The following is a 19,147-nucleotide window of genomic DNA, read 5'->3' as shown; positions in this document are numbered from 1 at the left end:
TACTGTCTACGGTTGCTCGCGGAAGACAATTTCTATGGACTAGAATCTGGAGAATGCTAAGGTGATGCTGGTATTTTACTGACCTCTGCTGGTCGTTTTCAAGCAAGTTAAATAGAGGCAGTTGCCAGAAAATTTTTACAAAAGAAAGTCCTTCAGCAGAAAGCAATTCTGGTATTTTACTGACCTGTACAGGTCGTTTTATATCAAGACAGTTAAATAGAGGCAGTTGAACAAGCAGAAAGCAATTCTGGTATTTTACTGACCTGTACAGGTCGTTTACTATCAAGACAGTTAAATAGAGGCAGTTGAACTAGCAGAAAGCAATTCTGGTTATTTTATTGACCTCTGCTGGTCGTTTTCAATCAAGACAGTTAAATAGAGGCAGGTGAACAGCAAAAAAATCTCTAAGCAGAAGCAGACAAGTCCTAGGGCTGATCTCCAGAGCCCACAAAGTACATACACATATAAGTATATACTAAAGTATATACAAGAGGTCTCAAATGCTCGGCCTAAAAAAGGACCTCCCATCTTTGATGAAGCACCTAGCATTCCACTGTGAACAAGATTGAGAAAATTCAGACAGGGGTAATGTTTCTGGTCAAGTAGGTTGCAACGCCGCTGTCATATCTTGTGGAGCCAGGGACAAGTGTTGTGGTGCCAATGACATCCACTGTGGGTCTGGCAGAGTCACCTGCAGCACCAGTACGATAATGTAAGATGATGATCCTGTTGGAATAGTAAGCTATGGTGGCGCTGATCACGCCGCTGATCTTTCATACAGCACTGGAACCATGTCTGGATCACCAATTGAGCAGACAGAAACTTCCCCATCAAGAGCAGCATCCAGAGAAAATCCTCTAAAAAAGACCAGACGGTACATCCAAGAACTCAGAACAGCGAAACGAGACAGTAAACACTTGGAAGAGATGGCGCACCAGCAAGGACACCTCCGATAGGACAGCCTTCAAGACCTCCCTCAACATCTACCACCGCCTGCTGAGGGTAACAAAGAAGACTGCCATTGCCGCACGCATTGAAACCACCTCTAGAAACCCCAAGGAACTTTTCAACATTGTTAAGGAATTCTCCAACTAGGCTGCCAGCGAAAATCAATATCACATCCTTACAAGAGCTGTGCGACAACCTCACCCACTTCTTCCACGACAAGATCGCAACCATTAACAGAAACTTCGAACACCAACCCACACCTAAGGACTTCCTCGACAAATACACCACCACCGTAACCGAAATGAACCACACACTGACCACCTGGAACATCCTCTCCATCCAGGACACCACCTCCAACAGGAAATCCAGCCACTCCGGAGCTCCCACAGACCCATGCCCACGCCACATCTTCAACCTCGGAAACTAAAGGATCAGCCAGGGACTCACCGCCCTACTCAACTCTTCTATCACCACCACAACATTTCCCGATGCCTGGAAACACACCGAAGTCAGACCACTACTCCAAAAACCCTCCACCGAACTCAAAAACTATCTCCCTGCTCCCATTCCCAGTGAAGGTACTGGAAAAGATAATCAACAATCAACTCAAGACACACCTGGGGCAGAACCAGCTGCTCGACGCCTCTCAAACCGGCTTCGGCAGCAATCACAGCACTGAAACCGCCCTGATAGCAGCCACCAACATCCAAACCCTCCTCGACCAAGGAGAAATAGCAGCTTTGATCCTCCTCGAACTCCTTCTATACCGTATCCCACCACACACTTATCGATAGACTCAACTACATCGGCATCCAAGGGGACATGCTCAGATGGATCACATCCTTCATCACCAGAAGAACCCAGAGGATCCACCTCCCACTTGTTAACTCTGAACCCAAGGAGATCACCTGCGGTGTCCCCGAGGGCTTATCATTCTGCTCCACACTCTTCAACGCATATATGTCCCACTGGCCAACATCGTCAGATCCTACGTTCTCAACATACTTTCCTTTTTTTGCCATACATTTTTATTGTCAACAAATGGGGTACAAACACTACACCAATTTTCCTACATCAAAAAATATCAAATAAAGAAGCATAGGAAAACGTCCTAAAAAAAACCCCCGGGAGAAATAAGCAAAAATTATATAATGTAAAAACAAGAACAAGAGGGAACAACAAAACAAACTAACAACATATACCTCAAAATAACATTATATCGTAGCTTCCAGCTTTATCATAGCAAGTGTACCCCTTGCCTTAGCCAAAACTTTTTCCATTTCATACGTATCCTTTACCAACAGCCACCAATCGTTTACAGAAGGTAGCTTACGAGAAATCCATACAGGAGCTATTACCAATCTAGCAGCGACTAGCAGTATTGAGGCTAATCGCGTAAGTCTAGCATCCACTATCTTACATCTTAACATAATTTCTGTGACCGTTACTGATGTCGTTATCCCCAGTCTCTGAGACAATACTTGGCCAGATCTGCAGCCAATATGCCACTAATTCAGGGCAGGTTGCAAACATATGAGTAATATTTTCTGCAAATAAATCACATCTGAGGCATTTTGTCCTATCACTGCCCGAGCCAAGCCTAGCCCATTTGGATATTTTTCCGGCGTATAATATAGTAAACATATAGTGCGAAATTGCTGCACTCACAGATTAATAGAATGCACTGAACAAGCTATGATATTCAGCGCCTGTTCTATAGCGTGTGATGTGACCTCTGATCCCAGAGCTACACTCCAGCACCCCACTAATCTTTCAGAGTAATTTTTCCTAAGATTTTGTAAACATTTATACATTTCACTTATAACAGACTTCGTTTTCCCACTATATAGACATTCCCATACCTCAAAGTTAGCTAATTTAATCAAATTTAAATATCTAACCAAGTATTCTCTGATCTGTAGGTATTTTAAAAAGATATAATCAGGCAGCGTGTGCGCCATCTGCAAACTATTAAAAGAAGCCAATCCATTGTGATCATAAAGATCTCCCAAGCAAGTCACCCCATATCTAATCCATCATTTACTAACAGAATCGTGGAAAATCGGGTTATACCATACGGGAAGTTTATCATGGTAAAATGATATATTGCATCTAGTAAGAATAGTGCGCCAAATGAAAGTACTGTCCCTTATAGTCTTGACCTTGACTCTCTTAAAATAGTTTGGGTCGTTGGTTCTATATATGTACATATTACTATCCTCACCAAGTATAAATTGATGAAAGAACATTTTTTTGTAGTCAGGCATTAATAGGCTACGGAAACGGGTTACAAAAGCAGACAAAAAATAGTTTTTAAAATCGGGAAAGTCAAGACCTCCTTGTTCATATGGTAAATTTAACAAATCAATAGCTTGTCTAGCTTTTTTATATCCCCATATGAAACTACTCAAAGCTCCCTCCAATTTCTTAAAAAATAGGTTTGGGACCCACAGAGGGATGGATCTAAATAAATACAACAATTTATAATATTGGAGCGTCCTATTATACCGATTGGAAGTTTGTGCCACTTTCCGAGTGTATTAATGCACAAGTTACTACTTGTGTAACGATATATCTGTAAGAGACATTAGTTAGTGATAGATTCCTTACCTTAGAATATCCCCAGGCGTCAGACTGGATCCAGAAAGTTTTTTGTAGCAGTACCCCTGCGCATCAGTAGGTGGCGTTGTGCGACTCCGCGTCCGTCACTAGCGTCATAAGCGCCGAGATGATGTTACGGAGACTACTTAGGCGCCACCCATAGGCGCTGACGTCAGTCCTGTACACGACTTTCTGCGCCAGGAACGCAGAGCCATGCAAGAAACTGACCACTGGTGCAATGAAACTAGGGCCCTGAAAGGGGGGATGACCTTAACCCTAGAATCAGTTCGCAGAACGGGGAGGATGGGTGGGGCAGTAAGGAATCTATCACTAACTAATGTCTCTTACAGATATATCGTTACACAAGTACTAACTTGTGCATCTGAAAGAGACACGTTAGTGATAGATTCCTTACCTTAGAATAGATACTCCAGCAATACCAACCCCGGTGGTGGGTCTGCGAATAGATTACACCAGAAAGTCACGGAGAACAGAAGGGCCAAAGAAGCTGTCTCTCCGGACCTGACTGTCAAGGCAGTAATGCTTGGTAAACGTGTGCAGCGAGGCCCACGTAGCTGCCTGACAAATGTCCTGCAAGGGGACGCCACGTCCCAAGGCAGTAGTGGCTGCAGTTGCCCTGGTAGAATGGGCACGCAGCCCCACAGAAGGCTCCTTCTTAGCCAAGGAGTAACATGCTTTAATGCACAGAACGACCCACCGAGAGATGGTCCGTTTGTGCACAGCCCGACCTTTTTTGGCACCCACGTAGCCAACAAAGAGCTGGTCATCCATCCGGAACTGCTGTGTACGCTTTAGATAGAAAGCGAGTGCACGTTTTGGGGCCAGACGGTGGAGCCTTTCCTCTTCCCTCGAAGGATGTGGAGGCGGAAAGAAGGTGGGCAAAGTGACGGTCTGCCCGATGTGAAAGGGCGTGACAACCTTTGGCAAGAAAGAAGGACGGGTCCTTAAAACCACCTTGTCTGGATGAACAGAAGGGAAAGGAGGTTTGGAAGAAAGAGCCTGGAGCTCACTCACTCTTCTAGCAGAGGTGATAGCTACCAGGAAAGCCGTCTTGAGAGTGAGAAGACGCAAAGGACAGGTATGAAGGGGCTCGAAGGGAGCGCACATCAGATATGTTAAGACAAGGTTTAAGTCCCATTGAGGCATAATGAACGGCACAGGAGGAAACGTGTGCGTAATGCCTTTCAGGAAACGGTTAGTAACCGGGGACTTAAAAAGAGAAGGCTGATCTGGAAGCCGTAAAAAGGCGGAGATGGCCGAAAGATAACCTTTAATAGTGTCCAGAGCAGAGCCCTGTTGGACCAAAGAAAGAAGGAACAGAAAGGGGGTCCAAGGTCTTCGCTGTGCACCATGCCACAAACTTGTTCCACCTGCAGGCGTACACCGTTTTAGTGGAGGGACGCCTGGCTGCCAGAATATCACAGACTTCGGGAGGAAGATCGAAATCTGTCAACTGCGGCCGCTCAATCTCCACGCATGGAGGTGGAGGCTGGGCAGGTTCGGGTGGAGGACCGTCCCTTGCTGCTGCGACAGAAGATCCTCCCAAAGAGGCAGACAGATTGGGGGATCGATCGCCAGGCTGAGAAGCTCGGGATACCAGTATCTTCGTGCCCAATCCAGAGCCACAAGGATGACTTGGGCCCGGTCGCGCCGAATCTTCTTCAGCACTCTGGGCAGAAGTGGTATAGGGGGAAAGGTGTACAACAGACCCCAACTCCACTCGCGACATAAAGCGTCGCCGAGCGAGTGCCACCTTGGAAATTCCAACGCGCAGAACTGATGACATTGCGCGTTCTCTTCGGTGGCAAATAGATCTAACCAAGGCCCTCTCCACTGCTGAAAGAGACCTTGCGCCACATCAGAGTTCAGACGCCATTCGTGATCCATCAAGCACCGGCGGCTGAGTTCGTCCACCCTGGCGTTCAGAGAACCTGCCAGGTGTTGAACCATCAAGGTAATGCCTTGATGTTCCAGCCATGTCCAGAGGCGCAGAGCCTCCTGACATAGGGTCCAGGACCCCACCCCGCCCTGTTTGTTGCAATACCACATGGTGGTGGTGTTGTCCGTGAACACCTGCACCACACTTCCCCGGACAGAGCGAAGGAATGCTTTCAGTGCAAGCCGAATTGCCCGAAGCTCCAAAAGGTTGATATGGAGCTGGGACTCCGCCGGAGACTAGAGTCCTCTGATCTCCGCATCTCCCGAGTGGCCTCCCATCCCAGGAGGGATGCATCCGTCACCACTGTGTGCTCCGCTTGGGGAAGGGAGAGGAATCTGCCACTGACCCAATCGCGATTCGTGAGCCACCACTGCAATTGTCGTGCAGTGCACTCCGAGATCTGGCAATGATCGGACAGGTTGCCCTGATGATGCACTCACTGGAACTTCAGGTCCCACTGCAGAGCCCGCATATGCCATCTGGCATGTTGCACTAGCAGGATGCAGGAGGCCATCAGGCCCAGGAGCCGGAGAGTCACCGTGACTGAAACCCGGGACAGAGACTGAAAGATCGGAATCATAGCCTGAATATCCAGGACTCAGAGGGACTCAGGTGCGACTTCGGTACATTGATGGAGAACCCCAGCAAATGCAGGGGGTTGGCCGTAGTCTGGAGGTGGTTGACGATTGCCTGGGGCGAGCCCGCCTTCAACGACCAGTCGTCGAAGTAAGGGAAGACTGACACCTCTGACCTGCGCAGATGAGCTACGACCACCGCCATCACCTTTGTGAACACCAGAGGGGCGCTGGTAAGGCCGAAGGGGAGCACGGCAAACTGAAAATGCTCCTGGCCTACCGTGAACCACAGGTAACGCCGGTGGGCGGCAGGACGGGGATGTGAAAATATGCGTCCTGCAAGTCCAACGCTACCATCCAGTCTCGAGGGTCGAGGGCAGTCAAGACCTGAGCCAGAGTCAACATCTTGAACTTCACCTTCCGGAGGAAGCGATTGACGTTCCTGAGGTCCAAGATGGGGCGCAGGCCCCCTTTGTCCTTCTTGGGGACCAGAAAGTAGTGGGAATAACAACCACGTCCTACTTCTGGCCCAGGAACGCGCTCGATGGCCCCCTTGGCCAAGAGGGCCGTAACTTCCTGCTGGAGAAGCAACAAGTGATCCCCCGACATGCGGTGGCACCAAGGTGGCATGGCGGGAGGGTAGGACTGAAAGGGAAGAGAATAACCGCTGAGGATGATCTGCAACACCCACTTGTCAGATGTGATATCGCGCGAGTGGTGGAGGTGGTGGCGGATCCTGCCACCCACCGGCGTGGGGTGCTCCACAAAGCTCGGATTAGGAAGGTGTAGAGGTAGAAGCAGCGGGGGCTGAGGTGGACTGCTCCCCACGCTGATTCCCAGAGCCGCCCCTGCGGAAGCCGCGTCCGCGCTAAGGCTGGTTCTGCACAGGCTTGTTGAAGGAAAGTTGCCTGGGCGCCCCTGCCTTGGCTGTGAAAGGAACAAAACCCAGAAGTGGCTGGGCTCTTTGTGGAAAGGCCAAGGACTTGGCCGTGGCCCGCGAGTCCTTAAAGCGCTCCAGCGCACTATCAGCCTTATCGCCAAACAGGCGAGTGTCATCAAAGGGCATGTCCATGAGTGAGCTCTGTGACGTCAGGTGAGAATCCAGTGGATCGCAACCAAGTGTGGTGACGCGGCGCCACAGTCGTAGAAATCGCCCTGCCCAACGAGTCAGCGGTGTCCAAACCACACCGAATGGCGAACTTTGCTGCATCCTTACCCTCAGCAACTGCCTGGGAAAGCACAGCACGGACCTCCTCAGGACACTGAGGTAACACCTGAGCAACGTGTCCCACACCGCCTGGGAATAGCGGCCCAACAAACAGACGGTGTTCACCGACCACAGCCCCAAGCTGACAGACGAGAACAACAGCTTACCAAACTGCTCCAGCTTCTTAGACTCCTTATCCGGTGGAGCCGTGGGAAAGGCACTCTGCGTCGTCGAGGCCTGGATGACTAGACTCTCAGGCGTCGGATGAGTGGTCAGAAACGCGTGGTCACATTTTTATCCACAGGGGCCCCTGTGGCCGGCCGCGGCCAAGTGCCCAACAGGACGTCGGTGAAGGCATCGTTGAAGGGAAGCAGTGGCTCCGACTAAGTCGAAGCCGTCTGGAGCACCTCAGTAAGGAGGTTAGTTTTGAGGGCTACCAAAGGAAGTTCAAGATTGAGGACCTCAGCAGCAAGATTGAGGACCTCAGCAGCCCGACGGAGCACCATCGTGTAGGAGGCGCCCGCCTCCATCGTTGGCGGGGGAGTGGCAAACCCCGGGTCAGAAGAGACATCGAGGTCGCCGGCATTCTCCAGATCGTCCACCCAGTCCTGCTCGGAGTCACAGTGATGGGCAAGATGGTCCCCGGACCCCTCCCAGTCATCCTCCACCTCCGTTGCAGGAGAAAACGGTCGCGGCGGCAGAGCCGGAGCCGGAGAGGGGACAAACGGCGTCGGACACGGTGCTGGCCGGGGCCGGGCCACCGCCGTCTCCCAATGCGGATCCCAGGCAGGAACTAAATGGTCCTGGAATCGGGGCAAGGGGGGGAACAAACGGCATCCACTGCGGCACCTGAGGCGGAGCCGAGGGCGGCGCCGGCAGTGCCGGACCCCATGGCCGGAGCCAACGGCGTAGGATCCTGCGGCGCCGAGGCTGGATCTGCCGGCGGGCGAAAAGGGTCTGGACACGGGACCGCGGGGCCCGAAGGTGCGCCGGCGGGAGCCTGAGGCCTAAAAAGGCGGTCCATGGTGGCAAGAAACTCTTGCACCAGCTCGGGTGTCGCCGACGGACCCAGGTAAGGCGGGTAGGCCGCGGGGCTCCCAAGCTCCAAAAGAGCCGCAGGGGAAGAACCCCTGTCCCCCTCGTCCACATCCGAGGACCGACGGGGGGACGTCGGAGAGCGAACATGCTTCTTCGACTTCTTTTTATGTCGACGCTTACCGGAATCTGAGGGCGAAGACTTGGAGCCCGAGGAGCGACGACTGCGGCCCTGCGAGCGGTCCCGCGAGCGGTCCCTGGAGCAACGTTGGGACGAGTCCCGGACCTCCAGCAGCTTCCGGTGCCGCTCCCTCAAGGCCTTCGGGCCATGGCTCGACAGTCCCGGTGAGACCGGGAGTCATGGTCGGTCTCTAGGCAATAGAGGCAAACATCATGGGGTCCGCCACCGACATGTTGCGACGGCAGGCCCCACAAGACTGAAAGCCAGGCATCCCTACGTGCACCAGGAGCAAAAATGGGAGACAAAAGTCTCAAAAGAGTAGTCAAAAAGTGACTGTGCTCTATCCTTATCTGCACTTGCTGGCGCGGAAAAAGAAAGAACTGACGTCAGCGCGCATGTAGTCTCTGTGACGTCATCTCTGCGCTCACGACGCCAGTGACGGACGCGGAGCTGCACGACGCCACCTACTGACGCACAGGGGTACTGCTACAAAAAACTTTCCGGATTCAGTCTGACGCCTGGGGATATTCTAAGGTAAGGAATCTATCACTAACGTGTCTCTTTCAGATTGTGCCTTTCAGTAAGAATTCATAATTGAGAGTAAATATCTTATCTCTCCGCACGGATAGCCTAACCCCCAAGTAGGTAGCTACCAGGCAGGCCCCAGAAATTGGTTTTTCAGGTTTGAAATTAAGTAATATTTGAGTTTTTTAATATTCAGTTTATGTCCTGAAATACGACCAAATTTTGCGTCTTCTTCCTCAATAATCATATTAGCTTGGGTTGGATCGGTTGCAAAAAATGCTATATCGTCTGCATAAGCGATGACCTTAAGAGGTACATCGCCAGATACTAAGGGAATAATTTGAGGATGTGATTGTAGGGTAGAGATAAACGGCTCGATATATAATGCAAATAATAAGGGAGAGAAGGGGCACCCCTGTCTAGTGCCTGAATGAATCAGAAAGGCTTTTGACTGAAGGCCCAAATATGATAACTTTGCTCTGGGCTCATCATATAGGGCTTGTATCCAGCACTTAAATTGGCCTTTAAGCCCGAACTTGTCAAGTATAGCCCATAAGAAATCCCATCCCACTCTGTCATAAGCCTTCGGCGTTTAAGAGAATCATACCTAAAGAGATTGCCCGCCTTTCAGCCACATCAAATGCCCCTATTGCCATATTAACATGGGCTGTAGTATCCCTACCTTGAATGAACCTATGTTGGTGAGGAGAGACCAGCCTAGGCATGGATGAAGAAAGACGGTTTGCTAAAATCTTAGCAAAGATCTTGGCATCTACATTGGTTAATGAAATTGGCCGATCCGAGCCACATTCATCAGCCGGCTTACCCTTTTTTTTAAAGAAAAACACCATTTGTGTCAAGCTCCAGGATTCTGGTGCTTTCCCCGTGACACCTATACTTTGTGTAACCATTTTAAACAATGGAGTCTGGATATCTTTAAATATGTTATAAAATTCTATAGGTATAGAATTTTCTCCTGCTGCCTTTCCAGTTGGAAGAGAAGATATTGCCAAATCTATTTCTTCCGTCGTAATATTCTCTTTGAGTCTGATGTTTCATCGCTCACTATTGGGAAGGTTCTGTCCTGGAACTAATGCCGCATTTCCTCTTCTCCTGGATCTATAGTTGACATATATAGCTCTTTTTAAATGAAAGAGAATTGTTCTAAGATCTCTTTTGGCTGAGTATGCTGAGTATTATTATCTCCTTATTTGAGTTTTAGCCCTATCGTCCGCTACTTTATAAGCCAAGACTTTGCCGATTTGTTCTCCGTATTCATATTGTATCACCCGTTGCTTATAGTATCTAACAGGGTTTTCTCCCCGAGTATCTTCCTTATATTTAGCCTAGCATCTGTTACTGCTAAAAGCAGCTGATCTTGATCATCAGAGCCGAGACGAATTGCAACTGGATCTAATTCCTCTGCTCTTCGGACCGCTTGGATAGTCTCCTTGCTCGCCTTTGCCCAGGTTTTATTCTGTTGCCATATACACTGTTGGGTTATACCTCTTACGAAGGCTTTCCTAGTATCCCAAACCATAGATGAGGAGGCTGAGCCTATATTTTTTCTGAGAAATAATTCAAGCTGGCTTCTAATATTATCCAAATATCCCTTGTCTGTTAAAAGGTATCTAGGGAACGTAAAAGGTCTGGGAGTCCTACCTTCATATTCCAAATCAAATGACAAATATAAAGGATTGTAATCAGAAGTGATCTGTGGGCATATTTCTATATCCGGTGATAATGCTAGTATGTAGTCCGCTATCCATACCATGTCGATTCTAGAATACAACTTATGAGGGGCGGAATAGTACGTATACCCTGGGATGGTTGGGTTTAAGTACCTCCACATATCTCTAATAGATTGTAGCCGTCCCAGCTCTTAAATTGCTGCCCGAGTCTTCCGCATTCAATGAGTAGCCCCTTGTCTGGTGGTATCTATATCATAGTCCATAACACAGTTAAAATCACCCATTACCACCCGCTCCCCCTCCCAATCAAACATTTCCATATTTAAAGTATCAAAAACCATAGGGTCGTCAAAATTAGAGCCATAGATTGAACAAAACACACATTTCTTCCCCCTGATTTCTAGCTGTGCCATGGCCCATCTCAACATACTTTCTTATGCAGAAGACACCCAACTCCTCCTCTCACTCACCGATGACCCCACAACCACCAGAACCAACTTCCACAGATACATGACAAACTTCGCTGACTCGATAAAGAACTGCACGCAGCTGAAAACAGACAAGACGGAAGGACTGAACTTCGGCAACAGCAGCAACACATGGAACGACTGGTGGTCATCAGACCTAGGGCCCGCACCCACTCCCTATAACCACGCCAGAAACCTCGGAATCATCATTGACAACAAGCTCACCATAAAATCACAGATCAACGCCATCTGCTTTCTCACTCTGCGCATGCTACGCAAGATCTTCAAGTGGCTACCCCTACACATGAGACGCATCGTGACACAAGCCCTCATCAACAGCAGACTAGACTACAGCAATGCCCTTCTACAGAGACTTCAGATCATACAGAATACCACAGCCAGTCTCACTCGCGGACTTCCCCGACGAACCCACATCATACCCCACCTCAGGAAACTCCACTGGCTCCCCGTACAGAAGAGATGGCAATTCGAGCTGCTAACCCACGCACACAAGGATCTACACACAACCAAGGACCTGCCTACATTAACAACCACCTGACATTCCACCAACCATGGAAAAGACTACGCTCAGCCTCCTATTTACTTGACCATACTACCCTCATCTACCAAAGCAGAAGTGGAGGACGCTCCTTCTCCCACATCGCAGCAAAGACCTGAAACAGTCCCCCCATGCACTTTCGGACCATCACCTCACTTCCGGAATTCCAAATAGCCCTAAAGACCAGGCTGTTTGAATAACCCTGCAGGCGCCAGGATACCCTATCAGGTGATTAGCAGCTCTTTATAAATCCTCATTGATTGACTGACTGAAAAGACTGTGCAAAGTCTGGAGTGGTAAGGGCAAAGTATCAGAATCAGGAGGATTGCCTGCTGGCTACGCTCCAGTAGTAACCGAATGCGGCCTCGGCCGAGGTGTGGTGGGATCCTGCTCGAAGTCTGATCGCATAATGGGTTGCACATCCTCCTCCAGTGTCACTGGTTTTGGCACCCGCGTCAACGAATAGGGAACAAGTAGAATGGATGGAGCCAGCAGCAAAATAAGCATCAGAGCGGATGTGGAACCTGATGCGGGTTTGAGGGAAACATACGGCGCCAAGAGCAGCCTTGCCAGTGGAAGCCCAATTGAAGGTCCCTGTGGATGCTTGGGGCATGAAGCACGCCAGTGGGAACTGTTAAAGTGCTGAAAACACACATCATGGCCTCCGTAAAGACTTCCTATTGCTGCAAAACTGTCAACAGAGCCAGAAATTTGGAGTGCATCAGGACTAGACTCTGAATATGCTCAGATGCAAATCGGGAGCGACAGCAGGAGGCACGCCGACTCCCTTGCGCCTTCTCTTAAGTTTGAGAGTGGCAGCAAGGGGCCAATTTCAGCTTAGATTTCTTACACTTTTGGACTAACCCGAAGACTGACTGTGAAGATCTGCTTGGGGAAAGATTTGAGAGTGGGAACAAGACCTTCCTTTCAAATTCGACTAGTCACAGGGTGGAGTCTTTCAATGTTTGGTGACATACAACTTCCCCTTGTGGTCCGGTGTGGCATTTAGATTTATCTAAGCTCAGTCGTCATAGGCCCTTGAATGGTGTTCCGAGACAGGCACTCTAAGTATATTTCATGAGGGTCCATCACAGACATATGTTTGCAACAGTCCCTACACAGCTTGAAATCTGTTGTTTTAAGGGTTGACATTTCCCATTGTGCCATGTGTACACATTTAAAAAAAAAAAAAAAGGGTTAATAAAGACTAAGGATCAGATCCGGAACCACTTCTGATGCCAACATCAATGGGTGGCGCTTCTATGTGACTCTGCTCATGACGTTCAGAGCAGAATGACATCAGCACAAAGCAGTACAACTCAGCCTACTGGTTCGCAAAAGTCCTGCTTTAAAGGATCTGCAGTTAGAAAAGTCCATCAGAAACTGCTCTATATAAGGTATAAGAATGTGATGGGGCATTTGCCAGAACTGCCCGGTACTGGTAAACAGAGAAATCATAAGCATGACCATGAATTATTAACCCCTTCGCCGCGGCACAAATTCCGCCGTGACGGAACCACGCCGTCATGAGTCACGGGTGAGCTGTGCTCATGACGGAGTGGTTCCGTCACGACTCCGCCCACTTGCATTGTTCGCCCGCACAGGCGGGGAATCAGTGCCGCATGGGCGGAGCGGCCGCCAACGGCCGCAGCATGACGGAACCACTCCGTCATGAGCACACGGCGCCCGTGGCTCATGACGGAGTGGTTCCGTCATGAGCAGGCAAGGGGTTAAGTAGATCATCCAAAGAACAAAAAGGTTACTTTTAAGTAGTAGTAGTTTTGCAGCTTGAACAATTTTCTGGATTCAAATGCAGTGCATTATTCCACCATCTAGTGGTTGAGTCTGGAACTGTCAAGTCTATTCTAACATTTTTTAAAGGGGTGGGGCGGGGAATTGTCGAGGCTCTATGTCCCTACTAATATGACGGTACACGTACACTCTTGACATCCTTTGAAGCAGCTGCCATCTTTGATTCTTTTTACCCCTTGGTGATTTTTATTGTGCTACTTGTCTTCCTTGTTTCTGTTGCCTTCAAAGTGTTGTTTGAAAACACACCTTGTCTGGTGGAGGTAGGTGAGGCAATAGGAATCCGGAAAATTCTTCAAGTTGAAAAACTATTATGACGGCAGACGTACACTCTTGACATCCTTCGAAGCAGCTGCCATCTTTGATTCTTTTTACCCCTTGGTGATTTTTATTGTACTAGTTGTCTTCCTTGTTTCTGTTGCCTTCAAAGTGTTGTTTGAAAACACACCTTGTCTGGTGGAGGTAGGTGAGTCGATTGGAATCCGGAAAATTCTTCAAGTTGAAAAACTATCGCACCAGTAGGTAACCACTTAGTTTTGCAGTGTGAGTCTTTTCTGATTCACATGCTGTGAATTTATTTTATAGCGGTGGTTTCTTCTGTAAGGAGGCTGGGTTCCTCTGAGTATGTTTGAAAACAAGCGTTTTAGCACTCTTTGTCCCACTTGGGCCTCCTTCTTGGCTTGGATGTCCCTATAGTAACGTTTCATGAGTGTGTGTACTGAAGACCAAGTGGCTGCAGCGCAGATATCATCACACTTCCCAAGAAAGCCAGAGTTTATTGAGTGCGCTTGTGGTCTTTCTTAGAATGTTACTCCTGCTATCTTGTGACGAGATTGGATTGCTTGTAGAATCCATCTTGTGATGGTACCTTTTGCTGCTGGAGAGCCCTTGCGCACATGGACTAAAGCTATGAAGAATTGCCCTTCTGTGCGTATTGTTTTCGCCCTTTGCAAAAAATACACAATCAACCATCTGGTGCCTTTGGCTGTCGGAAGAAGGCTGGTAATTGTATGACCTGATAAATCTGGAAATGTGATACTACCTTTTGGTATCAATCTGGGGTTTGTTTACATTGTCACCTTATCCTTACATATCTGAACCTCCCTTTTTATTTCTTGTTTTATGTTTTTGCTTTTTCTCCTGACAGTATTCAAATGCTCAATTTCTACAAAATGTCAATAAAAATATATTTAAAAAAAAAATCCTTACATATTTGAAGATATGGTTCTTTTGTGTTAAGAGCTTGGATCTCAGTCACTCTTCTTAATGAAGTGATGTCAATCAGAAGGGCAGTTTTTGGAATTAGAAACTTCAGCTGTTTATAGGCTCAAGCTATGATTTCTTCAGAGTATCACTTTAAGGTTCTATGTAGACATGGGTGTTCTTCTTGGATGAGAAATCTTCTTTGCTCCCTTTAAGAATCGTTTTAGCACTGGTAAGGTAAATAAGCTTTTCCCGAATACTCCTATTGTGTATGCCACAATGGCCACTAGGGGGACCTTTAGCGAAGGAGAAGGTGTCTGTTCAACAGGTGAGTGAGGCATTTGATCATTATGGCATTCTGTGACCAGTCTCTTCGGTCTTTATCCCTGTTGCACCACTGTATAAACCTTTTAACTTGCTCTTTAATTATTTGCACAGACCCTGCTGGTAGGTTTAGGTGTCCAAACTCTATGTCTTCAGGAGCCACGCTGCCAGGCTCAGGATGGCAGGTTCCAGGTGTCACACTTTTCCCCCTTTATCAATAAGAGGTCTTGATGTGCAGTAAGCTTTATGATTTGTCCCTGTGGCAACTCCAGTAGATCCAAGAACCACCTTCGTCTGACACACTACAGGACTATGAAGATTATTGTCAGATGCTCGTATTTGCATCTTTGTATCATGTGTGGTATCAACAGTATTGGGGGAGAGGAAGTGTATGCAAATTTCCCAGACCATTTTATTGATATGGCGTTCCTTAAAGATCCTTGGTGGTGAAATCTGGATGTGAAGTCTTGGCATTTTTGCATTTTGATGACTTGCGAAAAAGTCCAAGTGTGGCACAGTGGAAGATCTCCTTTATTACTACTGCTTTTAACTCCTACTCATGTGCGATGCTTCCCTGTTTGCTCAATCTGTCTGCTTCTGTGTTGAGCCTTCCTTGTAGGTGCATCGCCACTAGTGAAAGCCCTTTCTTGTTCACCCTATTTCCACATTTCTTGGGCTACTTTGCATAGCTTGTGTGATGCTTTCCCCCTTTGCTTGTTGAGGTAGAATATTGACTTTTTAGCTGCTGGCTCCTTAAAGGCCTATTTCCCCAGGTTGCGGACAATGGGGAGAATTGGGAGGAATTGTTTTTTTTCTGGTAAAGTAGTAGTGTCTACAGCAGGAAGCATGACTCCATCTGCTATTCCTCCAATTGACACCATTGTATGCTGTGATGTAATTTGGGGTGAAAGTCTCAAAGGGTTGGAGTCCATTCCCCTCTTCTGGAGAGTCAGCATACATGTCTTGCTACTCTTCCATCAACTCCCCTGCTTCTGAAGGGCATGTTCGAAAAACTGCTTTTCTTTCTCCTTGAAATGAAAGAACTCCTCTTCAGTCTCCCCCCGAGGTTCTAGTGTGAGTAGTAGTTTCATTTCAGCAACCTCCTGCCCGGATGGTTGCTTCTCTTGCTGAGATTTTAGGGCGATTTTGTACTTCTTTAGAAAGGAGTCAAACTTTATTTTTTCGCATGAAGGCCACGATTTCGACCTCCAGGCGACTTCTTTTTTTCTCTACCCTCAAGAGATTTTTATTCAGTGAGAGTTGTTTCGCCTCTTTTCTTCGGTGTCGAGCAGTTCTTTCCTTAAGGTGCCTAGTCCCTCCCACACTCTCAATTCTCTTTCAAGGTCAGCCCTAAAGTTCTGCCTCCAGCTGTATCCTTTGGCTAGGAAATGTGGGGTTCTTTTGGCTTCTGCTTGCCTTTCTGCGTCGAAATTGACTTTGGAGCTTTCCCTTGTGCTCCAAGAATCAACGGCAGAAAATCGGAAGATGGTGAATCCTTTGAAGATTTCCAGGGTGCCTAACGTCATACATGAAAGAACACACAGCTAAATAGTCTATGATTCAGTGACCCCACTCAAAAAGAAAAGAAAAGCTACAGACAGTCAACTCTGGACTCAACCTCTGCATTGTGGAATAATGCACAGCATGTGAATCCCGAAAATATGCACACTGTAAAACCCATTCATAGTTACATACTTATGGAAAGTTTTAGACGTACCTGGAATAAGCAGGGATTTTATTTGACACAAGTACAGGGCCTGTCTTCTAGGATGGAGATAACCATGTATATCAAAATCCTCTAGGATACTGAAAAGTTTGGGTTCTTTAAACTACAATTGGAATAGTCAACTTATGCCACTCAGCACACCTCAGTGCCTTGTTTTGTCCCCAAGATATCTACATGAAGATATGAAGTACCTGGTTTGTGCAGCTTCTCTTCCAAGTGTATCCCATTTTTTCACAGACGTCCTTCAGGGTACTGTATGATCGGTCACCATCCAGCTTCGTAAAGAAACGGGTAAGCCTTTTCACCAAACGGTGCCATGGATTCTGAAACAGAAAAAAAAGTTCAAAACCTACAAAAACACACACTTCACCATAGCCATGTCAGGTATTCAAACAGTAATAGCTCACATTTTTAAAGAGGTTCACTATACAAAAATTCAACACAGTCTTCTCCATCCACAGTACACAGGAAAACGTTACTTTCCTTCAACTACAGCTCTCCAGCGTTGCATTCTTGTTTGTTCAGAAACTCTTGTGAATCATCGATTGCGGGGATAGTTCTTTGCTCTCTCTCGCTGTCAAACCTCTTGTTTACAGGTGGGGACTCTTATCATGTGGCCTAACTGCTAGAGTGGTCAACCTCGAAGCTGGGGAACTGGGTTCAGGTCTCGGCAGGAATGCTCAACATCCTGTGATTCTGGGCATGGGTTCGAGTCTCGGCAGGAATACTCAACATCCTGTGATTCTGGGCATGGGTTCGAGCCTCGGCAGGAATACTCAACATCCTGTGATTCTGGGCATATCACTTAATCTCCTCATGCCTATCAAAATAAATGTGTCCCTCTGTAACGCAACTGGTGCTCATGTAAAGTGCTCCGATACCTTTGGGGCGAGTTTGCGCTATATAAAACTCCTCAAAAACTAAAACAATTATAGGCGCTTTTGTGATGAACCTAAATAGCTGCAATGCTGAAGGTAGTGCATATATCATCTCAACAGATCAGAAAGCGATTGAGAATCCTCCACGCTAGCATTTCAGGATTTTTAGTGGTAAACATCACAGACCTATGGTAGGTATATAGAATACGAGGAAAGGCGGCTGTACAGGACAATTACATCATGCCTTTTTGGATAAACAGGGTTGCTCCTGTGAAATGTTTCAAGAATGCGACAACTTATAGATCTCTTGGACTATCTGGGAGCCCAGACCTGAACTGGAGAGACAACCTGGATTCCATCTCAACCTGTTGTTAATATCTCATCTAGGGTATGATCCGAGGTAAAAGATGCTGTTGTGCTTTACTGAAAATCTCAATGTATAAGGATGTCTATTATTGGGGGGGGGGAGTATGAATTTTTTTAAAACACTTATCGTATCAGAATAAACACATTATGCCACTCATTAAGGAGTAAAGACTTGGGGCTTACAGAATGAGCTCAGCTTCAAAATGTTTATATCATTCAATAAGCCTTCTACAGAACAATACTTGTGAACTTACAAAGTGCTTATCTGGCACATTCAACCGAACCTGCAAGATTACAATTTTGATTAAACTTGAAGGTCTTGGGGACAAAATCACCATAGGGTCAAAATCTGCCATTACCTTCTGGGAATTTGAATTTCCAGTGACTGGAGAAATCAACCTGAATGGGGGGCAATTTTAAACTAGGATACTATGTCCTTGAAACCTGCATGTAAGGGTGCAACACCAGTCCCTAATGTGATGAAAGCCCATTCCTGGTCTGCAGGCTGACAGGTTATGCTCACTGAGAAGATCAGAGATGACCTTGATGGACTCATTGAGACACACAGGTTGAAGAGAAAGCGGTCTGATTAACCTGCATTAAGTACATGCAATGCTTAATTTAAGCCTGTGGTTGCTGGTGAGGCTCTCCACCACTATGGCACAAGCACTTATTTTTCCACATCATACTTTGACCAATAAAAAGAAAGAGATAAACACAAAAGGGGAAAGGAAGGAGTAAGAGAAAGGCAGAAAAACAGTGAAAAAGGAACTAAAAAGACCATGCAGGAAGGAGTTTGAGGGTCAGGACTTTCTGGTGACGGATTAAAGATGAGGGGGAAATCAAGACTATGCAGCCTTGGTAACTGGCACCATGACCTTCCAAAGCAAAAGTTTGGGTAAGGGCACAGTTGTCCATGCCAAGTGGAATAAATCCCTCCCTGACCTCTTCTTGATCAGTGTATAATTGATTGTACTGGACGGAATCAAGTAGCAAACAAGTAGTGAACAAGTATGGAGGAATGAGAGCAAGATGTGGGTTGGGTGTTCAAATACATGCTTCCAGCGATTTTTTATTTTATTAATTAGGGAT

General features: G+C 47.3%; 1 protein-coding gene across 2 annotated transcripts in view; it reads right to left on the bottom strand.

The window, feature by feature from the left end:
- CHEK1 (checkpoint kinase 1) overlaps positions 1 to 19,147 on the bottom strand; it is a 206,691-nt gene that overhangs the window by 45,772 nt on the left and 141,772 nt on the right. For both annotated transcript variants that reach the window (XM_085647395.1, XM_085647396.1), the window contains one exon: positions 17,003 to 17,134. In XM_085647395.1, coding sequence (XP_085503521.1) covers positions 17,003 to 17,134 — 132 coding nt within the window. The remainder of the gene's footprint in view (positions 1 to 17,002; positions 17,135 to 19,147) is intronic.

The sequence above is a fragment of the Triturus cristatus genome, chromosome 3_2 (genome assembly GCF_964204655.1).
Source record: "Triturus cristatus chromosome 3_2, aTriCri1.1, whole genome shotgun sequence".
In the NCBI taxonomy this organism is placed as follows: Eukaryota; Metazoa; Chordata; class Amphibia; order Caudata; family Salamandridae; genus Triturus; species Triturus cristatus.
Note: the sequence above shows the minus strand (reverse complement) of the source record. Positions and strands in the feature narration are given on the sequence as shown.